The sequence below is a fragment of the Octopus bimaculoides genome, chromosome 5 (genome assembly GCF_001194135.2).
Source record: "Octopus bimaculoides isolate UCB-OBI-ISO-001 chromosome 5, ASM119413v2, whole genome shotgun sequence".
NCBI classification, from domain to species: domain Eukaryota; kingdom Metazoa; phylum Mollusca; class Cephalopoda; order Octopoda; family Octopodidae; genus Octopus; species Octopus bimaculoides.
Window position 1 is genome coordinate 32,038,897 of NC_068985.1, and position 16,243 is coordinate 32,055,139.

Here is a 16,243-nt window from a genome sequence, read left to right on the forward strand (position 1 = left end):
AATTTTTAGAAATCTTTTTCAGAATCATAATCTTCATATTTTTCTGCATATTTTGACCAAACAAATTTGTGAAAAAAATTTTTAGAAATCTTTTTCAGAATCATAATCTTCATATTTTTCCGCATATTTAAAAAGAAAAATTTCTGAAAAAAAGTTAAAAATGAAGAATTTGGGTGGGTTTATTTTCTAAATGCCGAATTGTGCCAATTTTTTTTGCAGATTTGTATTCTCCATAGTCGAAAACAGGTACTATTTAAGAAGAGTGGTCCTGGTGCGCACACCCGCGCTAGGTAGTCGTGAGTAGTCGATGCTACAATGCTAATCACTAGATGCGTAAAGCAGGTTAGGGTTAGTGATTTGCATTGTAGCATCGACTACTCACAACTACCTAGTGCAATAAACAAACAAACAAAAAAAACTATAGAGGGTGCGGAAAAATGAGATGCTTTTACTGCATTTTTTACTTCAAGACAAAATATATTCTTTTACAAATGTTCACTACCTTTGGTTCATCTGGTGCCTCCATGATGCTTAAATCTGACTTGGCTCAGAAGGTCAAGTTGGGAATGGAACAGTCTCCAGCATGGATCGCAGGGCAGGTGGTGTCTTGGCTGGAGTTGCTGGGCCTTGTATTGCCTTCTTTTTGCTTTTTCTTCAGTCTTTTTCCTCTCCTCAAAACTGGAACAGCCAAAATGAATTGCTCTTCATCAGGATGGATGGTCAGCAGCTTCTAGCAAAAACTTTTGCCGGCAATTTTTGTGTAGGGAGATATTGTGGTTGTTGTTGCACACTGATCTGTCTCCTTTCTTGAAGATAGTAATGATGTTTGCATTTTTGAAGTTATCTGGAATGATCTTGTTGCCCCACATTTGCAGCATCAAGTAGAACAGCTTGGTTCTCAATCTGTACCCACCATGTGTGAAAAGCTCCAGTGGGATGTTGCCTGGACTTGGAGCTTTTCCTGGTTTCATTCATTTGATGGCTTTCATGAATTCCTGGAATGGTGGAGGAAAGGCCATCCATAGTTTAACAGGTTGCTGCAGAGTGTTTCTCAAAAGGTCTTCTGGGGTTTGAGAATGATTGTTCAGAAGAAGACGGAAATGTTCTCTCAAACAATGCATGGTCTCTTCTCTGGTGAGGGTTTGGTCATCAGCAATTTTCAAGGCACCAGTAGACAACTTGATAAGGCCGTAAATATCTTGATCCCTGCATAAAAGCCACACTTGTTTCTTTGGTGTGCGTAACCCTGGAGTTCAGCAGCCGTTGCTTGCTACCAGGAGTTCTGGAATTCTCTTAGGTGCCTTTCGCACATCTGCATTTCTTGTTGCTTCTCATTGGGTGGTTTTTGAAAGCAATACATGCTCTTTTCTTATTGATCTGATGTTTGATCTCTTCACTGTTTCCAGCGAACTCGACCTTATTAATCATTAATCTCAGTCGGAAGATCTGCATTAGCCATTCGTACAACTCTTTCCATCAGACTGAAGCAATGAAAAAAATGCCAGTCAAGTACTGGGTAATCAAAATACTGTACACAGGGCCTATAAGGGAAGGGTACAACAGGTACTATCTGTCTGATCCTTCCCTTAAAAAAGTGGGGGAGTTAGAGACAAACTGGCTTTTCCTGAGCCCAAAAGCAGTCTGATTCCTCTTTGATAGATTTCTCTTGGAGATCTTGATTATATCCAGCGCAGTAAAGCAGTGAATAAATATTTGTTATATTTGGATAACATCTGAGTTTAAATTCTGGTTGCCTTGCTCTAGTGTGTAGTCCTTTTCAGCATTGGCATCGCAGACTTACATGCATGGGCATGAATCAACAAGCTCCTTGTGAGGAAACATTAAATCTGAAATCATTGCAAAACAGGTTTTAAGAAATTGCAGGAAAATGAAAGAAAATCATTTTTTAACCCTTTTGTTACCATATTTCCGTTGAGATGCTCTGTGTTTCTTTCAATCAATTTTAAATATAACAAAGAATTTAGTAAAATAACTTAGTTATCATTGAGCTAGTGTTAGGAACATAAATTGTGACTAAGGTTTGGTGGAAGATTTTAATTCAGAACTTTTGAAAACAAGACATTTGTACTACAGAGCCAGAAGCTGTTTCAGCCAGGTTGGTATCAAAAGGGTTAAAGTAAGCCACTTCAGGAAACCAAAAAGTTTCTCTCATATACAAAACATAATTGCTGCTAGACAAGTTACTACAGCAAAGACATCCTTGAAAAAATGTAAAAAACATGTGGGATTGCCCAAGACCTGATTGCTGTCAAGCTTTAACAGAAGTACTGAAATTAATTCTTTATTCAAGCATATTATGGAAGTAAGATTGATGTTGGAGTTGTAAATAACGATGCTGATGCTATGGGATCTGAAGAAAAGTCATCCAAGATTCCAATTAAGGCAGATATGTTGGTTTCTCATTTATCGTCTAATAAATTCTCAGCAATCAGGGATAAAGAATTCAAAAGTTTGGATACTTTAGAATACAATGACTGTAAACAACTGTCTCGCATTGTGTCGACATAGCTCAAACAAAGTTTGTACTGAAGAATTACAATATTTAAGGAGTGGGATCCTCAAATAGAAACGGAGCTTCTTTACAGTGAGAATTCCTGGTTTGCATTCACATTATACAAAAAGAATATTTAGAAACTCATATATCCACAAATGCAAAAGGAGTATATTTTAGAAACTCTTATATCTACAAATACAAAAGACTATTTTCACACAATACCTACACCATAAATTGATAAATGTAATGTTTTAAACTAATTAACTTTCAATGATAGTACAAACTTGATTTGATTTGATAAATATCCTCTATCATTTTAAGAGGTTTAACTATAACTATTTCTTACAAATTTTACTAATAACACAAGTGCCTTTCAAAATAATTCTTCACCCCCAAAATTGAACTAACATTGTTTTATATACAGCTAAATTTGAACAAATTAACATATGCACTATTTTACTCATGCACTTTCATGCATTGCAGGGGTTCATTGAAATTTGTCTGCAAAAGAGAAATTGTTAATCTTTCCTTTTTCACTACATTATACTATCTCAGCATCATTAGGTAATCCTTTACAACTGCATGGTCATAATTTGCATAAGTGCTCATTTCTATCTCTTCTTTGTTTTCTTTCCTTTATCCATGCTTGCTCCCTTTTGGTAGGCAACATCCTCTCCTTTCGAACATGGGCTAGTTCCAACAGGAAGATGGATGAAGCTCTGCTACAGTAGAGCAGTTCTTGACACAACTGAGGATAGATGGAAGCAGAGAATGCAGGACAATCTGTGCTCAGGTGCTACTTTCAACTCTTTGATTACACTGATCAGTTTTCAAGCTGTCACCTACTTTCTGCAAGTGTGAATTCTCTATGGGGTGGATTGATGCCCTACTTGTTGCCAACATTTATGGTTTACTCAGTCTGGATGAGCTCCACATCTCCATTGCTCTCAAAGTGGGATCCAATGTTTGTGGGGGTCTGAGATGTTGTGGTAGGCCCCTCAACTTCACAGGCCTTCAAGCTTTGTTCTGCAGCCTAAATGCTGGTTGTTTCATTCGTCACACTGAGCTAAACTTAATCATTAAGCAGGCTCTGGCTCAGGTTAATATCCCCTCAGTTCTGGAGCTGGCAGGATTATCCAGAAGTGTTACTCTTGGTCCCTGGGTAAGACATAGGTGCCTCATTTGGGATATCACAGTCTGTGACTCCTTTGCTCCCTGCCACATACTGGAGGCTGTGGTATCTGAAAAGGTCACTGCTTCTGTTGCTGAATGGAACAAAATCCTTAAGTATCAGGACTTGACTGTGAAACACTTCTTCCAACTTGTGGTGTTTGGTCACTAACTGTGAGGTTTTTGTCACTGTTGGAAGCTCATGCTATCAAGGTGACAGGTGACACCTGTGAAGGTGCTTGACTGTAGCAATGCCTTAGCCTTGCCATTGCCCATAGTATTGCGAGTGTGCTGGTTTGCTTCAGTAGGGTTTTGTTGAACCTTCTGATATGTAACCAATTGAGGTGCTTGGTATTGAATTGATGTTTTTTCTTCAGTTTTTTCCTTTTCTTTCTCCTCTTCTTTTTCTCTTTCTTTGTTCATGTTTGTGTTTTGTTCAGTTTTGGATTTGTATTTTAATGTGGTTTTGTATTCTATATGTATCATATACATAGGTGTTATATATGTAATAAAATTTTTTTCATCTGATCACTATTTCAGAAAATTATCACCATCTTTAGGTATGTAAAAGACAAAATTGGTAACATCATTAATATCCAATGCAAATAGAGCAGGTTCAAGTGAGTCACCCTGTTGGGCTCCAGAGGCAGATGGGATGAGGTGGTCACCAAAGGAGAGATAGGAGGGCTATTGATAAGCTTGCCAAATAAAGTGATAGAGTTGTGGGGTATTTTCCCTTACTGTATAGAGGATTATATCTCAACTGATGGAATTGAATTCTTCCTGATATCTAGTTTGAGGATGACCTTTGGGGTCTCAGAAGGCAAGTTGGTGAAAGCTCTAATGTCATGAACAGCAACCTCACAACCTAACTTTGTACCCACCCCTAGTTGTTTAGGGAAAAATTTGGCTGACAGGCAGTTTGAAACTGAAGACAGACACACTGTCACTGTGGGCCGTTACAGAGCACACCCAACTGCTATGAAGTGGATGTCACCATTGGGCTTTGTGAGACCAAATAATTAAGCCCTAAAGAACATGACAAATGTCTCTTGATCACTTACTGCATGACTCTAAAACTTTTTATTTTATTTTATTTTCACCCTCCTTCAACTGCCCACCAGTGTTAAATCCAACCAAGCCATCATGTGGCAGATAGGGTGGATGGGTAAGTGAGAGGAATGTGTGGTCCATGTGGGAACAGGAAATCAGAGCAGAAAAATGAATTCTGTGTTTGTGAGGGAATGTAAGTAAAATGTTGAAATGAAAACACTGTATAAACACTGTGATTTGTGTTTTAAAAACTGACATTCACAAGCATTTTTTTTTTACAGATGATTCCATACGTTGTATTATTTCTGCTGGTGCTTTGCTCATTGGCTGAGGGTGGTGAAAGGAAAACTGTTGAACACTATTTAAACCGATGCTTGGATGGAATACATCATAAACAGAAACCTGGTCCTGAAGGATCTCTCTATAACCAGGTGTTGTATAACCAAAAACTGTACTTGTGAATTTTTTTTTTTTAATTATGTGTTTTTTACATGTTATATGGAGCTGTTATTCTTGTGGATAGGTTGGAGGATCAATCTCACTCTTGCATTCTATTTTTTGGCATGGTTTCTGTATTTGGATGCCTTTCCTACACCAACCACTTTACAGAATGTACTGGGTGCATTTTATTATGGCATCAATACTAAATAGGTTACCTTGTACATTGTAAGTCTTCACTATTCTGTTTTCTCCACTCATTCAGAATGATATGATCAAGAAGAGGGAGCAACGACAGCTGATCTAGGGCAAGATAGTGTAAGAATTGAGTGTAGATTGGTAAGTTAAAAGAAAAGCAAAAGGAGAAACAGTGCTTGAATGAATACTGTGAGGGAGACAGTAATGGTAAGTTGTAATGAGAATGACATTGTAATGGCAGAGAGAAAGGGAAAGAGTCAGTAATAACAGTTGTGTGTTTGCTGGTAAAGAAGAAAGCAAGTGAAGAATAGTCATAGAGATGGATAATAAAAACAGAGCATGTAAAAGACTGGAAGTCAGTAGTGAATAATGGCTAGGAATTCAGACAGGTGATGGAGGGATGTATCGGGTACTAATAGATCTGAAATACTCCTTCATCACTTATGCACTTTGATGAGGGAAAGAGAAGTAGAGTGATACAGGTAGTGGGAAATTCTGTTTGTGGGTGAGTTTGTGGAGTAGTTAGCTAACTCCTCCTACATTGTTTTATCGATTTTGATGAAACTTGACACATGAATAGAACTCATGTCTGGAAACCTCAGGGCATACTCAGATTGTTGAAAAAAATCGATAATAGGACCCCCGGAAGGGATCCTTATATATCTATAATATATTTCATTTTAACAGCCAAGGGAAATAACCCATTCGCCGCTGAAATGGATCCTTATATATAGCCAAGGGAAACAACCCATTCATTTTCCTAAATTATTTGGTATAAATCAAATTGAGTATGCTTATTTCTTAATATATGAACTGTTAGAGTTATTTTTGCAATTTATCCAGTACAACCCTTAAACAAGTAAATAACATTTTCCTAAACAATAGATCCACTTATTTCGGTTAGTGACTTATTCACGAACATGGCAACACTAGTCCCACTGAGGGTAATATTCTCTGGGAACGCGCGAAAGCCCTATAATATAACCCTTAGTTTTAAAAATTAGTATAAAATTAGAATGTCCTATAACATCAATATTCCTTTAGCTAATACCAGGTATCAGTCTTTGTTGATACTAGCTAAATGAGTAAATGTATAATTTTTAGTTTAGTATACTTTGAATTATTATACACTTTCTGTAAATCTTCTCTACTGATGTTAATAAGGTATATATACTTTATCATGTTTTTAGTGATTAAGCTATTTTATTCCTTTTCTATGGTGTTCTGCCCTACCTGATTATTTAATTTTTTTATTATTTTATACAGCCTTTATAATAAGTCTAATTTTTGTACCTCTATAAATTCGTACTTAGCTTATATAAAACAATACTGGTATATTCACTACTTAAAATAAACTGCTTAGATTATAATTAAATTAATATATAGTTAGCATGTTCTTTTACCTCAGTACCAAAGAAAGGGTGAAAGTTACTTGTACAGAGAAATTGTCTTGGAAAGTATGCGTAAAATTGAAGGGGGAAGGGTGATAAGAAACGGAAAATAAATAAACTGACAGGTATTTGTATGTATGTATGTATTAGTGTGTATTCTCTCTATACCATCATCATCATCATCATTGTTTAACGTCCACTTTCCATGCTAGTATGGGTTGGACAATTTGACTGAGGACTGGTGAACCAGGTGGCTACACCAGGCTCCAATCTGATTTGGCAGAGTTTCTATAGCTGGATGCCCTTCCTAACGCCAACCACTCTGAGAGTGTAGTGGGTGCTTTTACGTGCCACCGGCACGAAGGCCAGTCAGGCGGTACTGGCAACAGCCACGCTCGAAATGGTGTTTTACGTGCCACCTGCACAGGAGCCAGTCCAGCGGCACTGGCAACGATCTTGCTCGAATGTCTTTTCACGCGCCACCGATCACGCTCGAACGGTGCTATTTACGTGCCACTGGCACGGAAGCCAGACAGCTGCTCTGGCAACGATCTTGCTCGGACGGTGCTCTTAGTGCTCCACTGGTATAGGTGCCATCACGATTTCGCTTTTACTTGCCCCAGCAGGTCTTCGTAATCCGAGTTTAGTGTTCAATGAAAGAGACATTGGCATGGATGCCAGTCATCAAATTTAGTTTGATTTCACTTGCCTCAACAGGTCTTCGCAAGCGGAGTTTAGTGTCCAGTGAAGGAATGTTACGTGTAAGTGGGCTGGCTACATCCCTGGCCAGCATATTTACTGACACAGGCATGCTAGTCACTTCCTAAAATATTCCTAAAACACTAAATATAAGGCATTAATGGAAAGCCAGTGACATGTAAAACTCACTCATGCTGGTGACTGTGGAATTGTTGGTGGTAGGAAGAAACCAAGCCAAAACAGTCTGGTGCTGCTTTTCAGCTTACCAGTTCTTGTCAAACTCTTTAATCCATGCCAGCATGGAAAATGTATGTTAAATGATGATGATGAATGAAATTTCCTTGAAAGTAAATAGAATCAACTTGAAGGTATATGAAAAGGAGATTCTGAATTTTATAGGCTATCAGCATTCTGTACGTAAAAACATTTATTGTAACATATTCTTTGAGAAGAAAGATATCAAGGGTAACAGTTTCAGACAACCAGCTAATGGGTCAGCCATTTATATTATATTACCTGTACTGCATCATATCTGTAACTAAACCCCTTTGTTCTTAATAGCAAGTTCTTTATTCTTTAAGTAGATATTCTAGGAGTGCAATTGAATACTGCAAGTAGTAGCATTAATGTAATGTAGAATTAACAATTATTTTGTTAGATTACAGTGCTGAGTCAGTTCCTTTTATTGGAAAAGTCACTTGTGTTCTGTTCAAAAGATTTTGTCACACATTTACTTAATGTTATAGAATCCAGAGCTGAGTCCCTATGGATTGTTGGGATTGGGAAATGATTAATTACTTAGGAGAAAGTGTTAACTTTTAGCTATATAAGAAAATCTCTTTGTGAGAATTGGTTTCAAATTTTGGCATTGGCCAGCTATTTTGAGAAGGGATAAGTTTATTACTGGTGCTTATTTTATTGACCTCAAAAGGATGAAAGGTGAATTTGACCTCAGCAAAATTTGAACTCACAACATAAAGACAGATGAAATGCCACTAAGCATTTTGTCTTTGTGAGAATTAAGCATGAATTTTTACCATTATGCATTGATTGATGAGGTGCAGCTCAAATAAGCAAGATGTAAGATTTATACACTTGATATATATTAGTTGATATTAAAGTATGCATTTAATTCCCTTCCCTTGAGGCAAAATGGACTTTAAACATATTCTCAGTTATGATGGCTTTAAAATGTTTTTCCTTTGCTTATTTTAAATAATGTAGGAAAATGAATTGAAAACCTATAATTTTACTTTGTTGCTGATAACATGGAAAATCAGGGAAAAGGATGTATTTAATAATTAAACAAAAAAAAAACCTTTACAAATATATATAGAAAATGCAAAGTGTAACTCAATTTCAGCTGATATTTTTCCTTATGACTTGTCCTAATATATTATCGATAACTATTGATAATCGAGCATTGTTTAAGAAATAAGGTATTCATATTAAACACTCCTGCTTAATAAATCATGCACTATACATAAATCACACTTTATTTACTAGCTTTGGCAACTAGAGTTGTTGTTTAGATCCAGATCAACCTTAAATGAAAAAAATCTGTTACCAAAAGGCATTCCATCTATGATTATCCTGCATTTATAGAACTCCCTTTATCTGTCTTATCTTATTCAAGATGGCAGGCAGTGATTTAAGAATGATCTGGTTGCATTTCTAGCAGTTCATGCAACTAAGTAGCTTCAAGGAAACTATAGATATTCCACTTGCTAATAACATGGATGGTAAAAAAATTAAATGGTTAAATTATTTACTTGTTAATTAGCAATTCATCCTTACTGACCAATATTTTTAATATATTGCCTATTTTGGAAAATCATACTCTACAACAGTATTATTTTAATATATTGAAGCATCTTTGAAAAACAATTTGTTTCTATCATGCTTTCCTTTCCTTTCTTTCATGCTTTTCCTTTTTCTTTATTTTCTTGCATATTTTTCTATATTTTCTTTTGTACAAATTTAATGTTCTTTGCTTGATTAATTAATTTTTAGTGTTCTCCATGGAAGAAATCGTCTTGTTGTCAGGCAAATGTAACTGAAAAAGTTCATAAAGAGACTTTGTACAAATTTAATTTTCATCACTGCAAGAAACTTTCAAAACGTTGTTTACAACATTTCATCCAAGATTTGTGCTTCTATCAGTGTACACCAAATGGTGGACCATGGATTCATAAGGTTAGTTATATTAGGATTTAAAACTTGAATATTTTAAAGTTAGTTCGCTGTATTAATATGGAATCAGTGTCTCAAATATAACTGTTCCAACATATTTGGTGGAGCTGTGCTAATGGTTTTCATACAAATCAGTTCAAATATTGTTTAGATTCTTTTAAAAAGAGTTTGAAATAAAATTTAACCATTATAACTGTGATATAATTTAATCATAAGTGTCAAAATTGCTTTTGTAACACATGAAATATTTTCATCCTTATTTTGGAATTTCTTTTCATGATGGCATGAGTTGTGTTGTCTGCAACCCAAATTTCATATAGTATCTACTATCTTAACTATTTTCTATCAGTACCTCAAAAATATGAAAGAATTATTACATTCTTAAGATAGTAAAAATCAATAAGAAGAATTTGCACCTTGCCTTGACTACAATAATAAAAATAGAAAACTCCAGGAGATTGACTTTTAAGTAGTGCTATATAGAAATACCATAGTGACTTCTATTCAAACTGATATACTGACAGGAATCCAACATGAAAATACGAAAAGAAAGATATTTTGAACTTCCACTGTGTCAAGATACTTGTGGAGAGTGGTGGGATAGCTGTAAAGATGATGAAACTTGCAGTGAAAATTGGATGCGAGGTTTCAATTGGACAACAGGTAATTTTTCATATTGAGTCAATACTTTGTCATTCAAGAACCCTGTTTATCTTATTGGCAACAACAACCTTTTCAGGTTTAATGAAATTACTTCAAAAGTAGGTGTCACATCATCCTACTCATAACAGTCTTCACTTTGAACATATCATCCATTTTCATACAAAAATAGACATGTTTCCTGCATACGTTGGCCACTGTATTTGGTATTCTTCCATTTATATTAATTTTAGAACATATTCTACATTCAATAGACTATACTCAACTTATTCTAGTTCATTCCTGTTAATTCTCATCACATACTGCTTATGTTCTAGTATCATTTTACATCACCTATATTCTACTTCTGTTATCTTTTACTTGTTTCTAGTCTGTGGCCATGCTGGGGCACTGCCTTGAAAGGTTTTAGTCAAACAAATCGACCCCAATAGTTATTTCAAAGCCTGGTACTTATTCTGAACTGCTGATTTATGGGGATGTAAACAAATCCACCCAGGTTGTCAAGCAGTAGTGGTGGATAAACACTAACACACTTGTACACATACATACATACATACATACATATACACCTGACTTACAGGTATTTTAACACTAGGTGAATTGATAAGAACATATTTTCTTACACCTATAAGCATAGCCAATCCATGAAGGGGCAAAACACATACCTTGTGTATGTGTGTTTGATATTGCTTATATGCCTTGATCTGCTTTTAATGCATTTGAATTTTTTGCATGGTATGAAATGCTGGAACATACCAGCAGATGGTTACCATTTTCCATTGTATTTGTTTCACTCATTGGTCTGTGGCCATGCTAGGGCACTGCCTTGAAAGGTTTCAATCAAACAGATTGACCCCAGTACTTATTGTTTCAAAGCCTGGTATTTATTCTATTGGTCTCTTTCACTGAATCATTAAGTTATGGGGACATAAAGAAACCAACACTATTTGTCAAGCAGTAGTGGTGGACAGACACATAATGACAAGCTTCTTCCAGTTTCTCTCTATGACATCCACTCACAATGCTTTGGTTGGCCTGGTGTTATAGTGGAAGACACTTACCTAGGGTGCCACATACTGGGAATGAATCTGGAACTATGTGACTAGAAAACAAACTTCTTATCGAGCCACACCTATGCCTCCTTTTTTGGGGGGAAGAAGAAACCAATTATTTTCTGCATACCAGTGAATTTCTCTCATCATTTTATATCTGTTCTATGACTAACTTTATTTCCATGGTTAATTGCATTACCTAAAGAACTTATATGTTACTTATATGGAAGATAACTCCTTTGTTGAATCCTTAATGACACTAGCCTCAGTTCTAAACTGGTTTCTTTAACATTAAGTTAATTCTTTATTGGAGAAGACATTAGTTTATCATCAAGTGCGCCGGAACAACTATCATCTATTCTTTACAATGAAGCAAACAAATTTGCAGTATAGTGTCCTGCTTAAGTACATAATAAAACATTTGTAATGGATTTGATGTCCCAAATAAAACAGATATATACAAAAAGGAGGAGAACAAGTTAATTTGGGAAAATGAAATCTTGTTCTGCAAGTAATAAAGTAAGGCAATTGCTGTGCTGATGACACCTATTGAGGTAGAAACATTTACATTGCTGTCTTCATATCTCCAGACACTCAGATTGTCTTTTCCTTAAATGGCATATCAGTTTTGGAGAACCCTTGTTTCTTTTGATTATGTCCCTTCTCATTTGAAGTTGATCCCAGTTGTCACCAAGTACTTGTGTTACTTTCTCAAGAATTTATCTTGTATGGTACTTAGTATATATTCTTATATGACTTTCTTGAATGTGTGTGTTTGTATCATCATCATCATCATCATCATCATCATCATCATCATTTAACGTCCACTCCTTTTCCAGTTTCCATCTACCAGATCCATTTACAAGGCTTTGGTTGGCTTGGGGTTATAGTAGAAGATATTATGGCCCAAGGTGCCATGCAGTAGGACTGAACCCTGAAACCACACACTTGGAAATCAAACTTGTGTGTGTGGTATTCAAAAAGTTCAATGTTAGTACAAAAAATAATTCAGAAAGTAAACACTTTTTACTTTCTTATAAACAAATAAAGGAATGATTTTTTTTTTTGTTTCTCAATGAAATTATGAGTGTTGTTCTTCATAATCTTTACATTTTATTTTAATTGCAGAAACGAATACTTGCATAACTGGAAGTAAATGTCAAAAAATTTCAGAGGTATTTAAGACATCTACTAACTTTTGTGAAAAGGTTTGGGATCATTCATGGAAAGTAGTTTCTCAAAAACCTTGTTTTGTTCTTTGGTTTGATGAAAAGAATGGAAATCCAAACAATCAAGTAGCTTTTACAAAAGCTTATGAATTAACATCTGAAGCTTCTTATCTAAAATCTTACAGCTATTCATTAGCTTTTATGATAGTGTATAATTTTATTTCTGCCTTTGTTTTGCAATATTCATATTGTGATATTTTGTGATGAAAGAAATACTGTTGTACTTTCATGGTGAAGGATGACAGGCAAAATTCACTATAAATCAAATAACCAATGCTATTAGTATATCCCATTAGAGAGTTATTCTACATGACAAACTTAGCATAACGAATGTTTCTGCTTAGTGGATGCCACATTTGACAACTGAGGGTCAGCTGTAAAGTGCATAGACTGATCAAGATACTCGCATGCAATGCGACCAATGAGGTTTATTTTTTAACAAGACCTTTTGCAGTCCCCTCACATCTATCACTGTTGCAGTGCTTGGATTCAATTGGTTAAAAAGTGTCATCACCAGTAGATATGACATCATCACCACTGCAATACTGGTTCCCAGCCAGGTGCTTTTTCATGTTGGGGAACAAGTAATGGTCAGATAGGACCAAATCAGGAGAACAGGGAGTGTGATCAGCCAGTTCAAAGCAACAGTCATGCACAGCAACCATTGAAAGGAAAGACTTGTGTACTCCATTTACAAGGCTTTGATTGGTTTGGGACTATCTTTGGAAGTAGCAAGACTCCTTTCATCAGTTTTCCTGGGTGTTTGGTCTTGATAGCCTTTTGTAACTGCCTTAGCAAACTGAAATAGTATTCTTCATTGATGGTGTGGTTGTTTTGAAGATAATAAACACAATTCCTTTCTCATCCCAAAAAACTGAGGCCATCACATTCTCTGCAGATAAAATTACCTCTGCCTTTTCTAGAGCAGGTGAGTAAGGGTGTTTCCACTGCATGTATTGTCTGTTTATCTCTGACTGAAAGTGATAAGCCAACACTCATCCTGTGTTAGGTAATGTTCAACGAAACCAGCTGGATTTGCCTTGAACAATATCAAATTTTCTTGTGATATGATCAGTCTGGTGCACTTTTGATCAGGTGTCAGATGTGGCATCCACTAAGCAGAAACATTCATCATGCCAAGTTTGTTGTGTAGAATAACTCTCTAATGGGATATGCTAATAGTATTGGCTATTTGATTTATAGTGAATTGCCTGTCATCCTTCACCATGTGATGAACATGATGAATGTTTTCTTTGGTGATGGTAGTTATAGGATGTCCAGACCTTGGGTCATCTTCAAGACTCTCCCTTCTCCTCCTAAGTTCAGCTGCCCACTTTTGTACTGTTGATAAAGGTGGAGCAGCATTCCATAATGTAGCAACCATGTCACTATATATGCCCTAGGGATCTAAACCCTTTTTTCTACTGGTTCTTGATAACACCATGAATTCAAATTTTGTCTATCTTCAAGTGAAGTCACTACTAATTACTTTTGAAGTTTTCTTTGAACAATGAGATGTTAGTTAACTTGGAAACAAACAATGTAGTTATTAAGAAGGAGAAGTGACATTAATGCAGGCAACATTTCACAGCTCTAGCATACTCAGCCTAAGAACGTTTCAGCCCACCCTTGTAGTTATTTAATTATAATAGCAATTTAAGTAATAACAGCTCATAACCTTATTGATAGGGATATATCCCTTAACAACCAAAGAAGAAGTGAATGATAGTAGGGAGACGGTGTCAGAGACATCATCTTTCAATAAGATCAAAGAGTGTGACAAATGAACTTTTACAAGTTATTTAATTTAACTAAACATAAAACTGAAGTGAAATATAACCAGTGTGTGTTTCATTTAGTAGTATGATCCTCCAACACTATAAAAATGTAATAATTCTATGCTTTTAAAACTAGATTATATTTTCCTTATAAAATTACCTGAAATTTTGTATTTTTCAAATGAATAAAGTTATTTTTTAATACTTTTTATATGAATTTGAATCTTAATGAAGCTTAACTACATAAAATTTAACTTAAATTCTCTAATACATGTTCTTCATGCATAAAAATATGTATTAGAAATTTTAAATTGTATGATATGTAATTTACTCTAGCCATTACAGTTTGTGACTGATTTAAATAGCATTTACTCTGCAATTTTCTTAGTAGGTGGAAGGGTGTTGGATTCTTGTCCTCTAAAAAGTGGCCAACGAGTTATAAAAATGTCAGGATAAACTCGCTTTTTAAAAATATTTGTTTATTTCCAAAATGTAGATGTTACAAACAGTAGTTTAACTTCCGATTTATCCATATGAGCATGGTTTGCATGAGAATTGATTTGAAGCAGGATTTTATAGCTGGATACTTTTCTTGTTGCCACTACTGATTTTAAATATTAATCATCCTGTCTAAAAGGAATCTAACATTTTTTTGTTCTCATGATAAGGAAAGTACTGACATTCCCTCTTTCACACACTCATGCATACATGTATATGCATTTATACATCATCATCATCATTTAATGTCCATTTTCCATGCTGGCATGGGCTGGAAAGTTTGACAGGAGCTGGCAAGACAGAGTTGGCCCAAGCTCCATTGTCTGTTTTGGCATGGTTTCTATGGTTGGATGCCCTTTGTAACGTTAATCACTATACAGTGTACTGGGTGCTTTTTATGTGGCACCAGTACCAATGTTTTTATGTGGCACTAGCACCAATGCTTTTTATGTGGTACCAGCACCAGTACTTTTTTATGTCTACCAGTACCAGTGCTTTTTATGTGGCACCAGCGTTAGTGCTTTTACATGGCACCAGCACTAGTGCTTTTGATGTGGCACTGTCACTGACAAGGTCACCAAGTACCTTGCAAGACAAAAGAAGGTAAGAGTTCTTCAACTAGGAGGAAGGGTGGCTTTGTGCCAATTGATGGAGAGATCAAAAGTATAGAGTAGATACATGGATACCCCACTTAGAATAGAAAGGCAAGTGAGGTAAAGAGAAGATTGAAAAAGTGGGTGAGTCAGAGAATAAGATAAAGAGAGCAATAGGGAGAGAGTTGGTGGCAAAAATGTGTGAGGACATGCACCTGAGGGATGTTGGAAGTGCTGAAAATAAGTGAAGTGATGCAGAGGTTTGGTATCATGAAGAATTGTGGTGATGTACAAATCCATGATGTAATCCAAGATAGTATTCAACTGTTTGCTTAAAATTCTTTTTTCTCTAGGCACAAGGCCTGAAATTTTGGTGGAGGGGGACAGTCGATTAGATTGACCCCAGTACGCAACTGGTACTTAATTTATCAACCCTGAAAGAATGATAGGCAAAATCGACCTTGGCAGCATTTGAACTCAGAACGTAAAGACAGATGAAATACCGCTAAGCATTTCACCCGGTGTGCTAACAATTCTGCCAGCTTGCCACCTTGAATTGTTTGCTTAAAATTAAATAGAAGAAACTAATCCAAAGTGTGAGATTCATCAATGATCAAAGGAATTGGTTAGATATTTGTGTAAGGTTCATGTGAAGATGTGATAAATATACGACAAAGATACAAAGAAGAAAAGAAATGCAGAAAGGATAAATTCACATTCGATGTTATTAGTTTGATGCTTGAGGGACGGGAAAGACTCAATGGTTATAACATTTT

At 35.7% G+C, this 16,243-nt stretch overlaps 1 protein-coding gene across 1 annotated transcript; it reads left to right on the forward strand.

Moving 5' to 3' along the window:
• The first annotated feature begins 3,383 nt into the window (after window positions 1–3,383).
• Window positions 3,384–14,585, forward strand: LOC106867890 (folate receptor gamma). Its single transcript, XM_052968041.1, has 5 exons — window positions 3,384–3,677; window positions 5,020–5,169; window positions 9,478–9,660; window positions 10,182–10,320; window positions 12,498–14,585. The coding sequence occupies exons 1-5, from the start codon at window positions 3,384–3,386 to the stop codon at window positions 12,800–12,802; spliced, it is 1,071 nt and encodes a 356-aa protein (XP_052824001.1). The 3' UTR covers window positions 12,803–14,585.
• The last annotated feature ends 1,658 nt before the right edge of the window (window positions 14,586–16,243 follow it).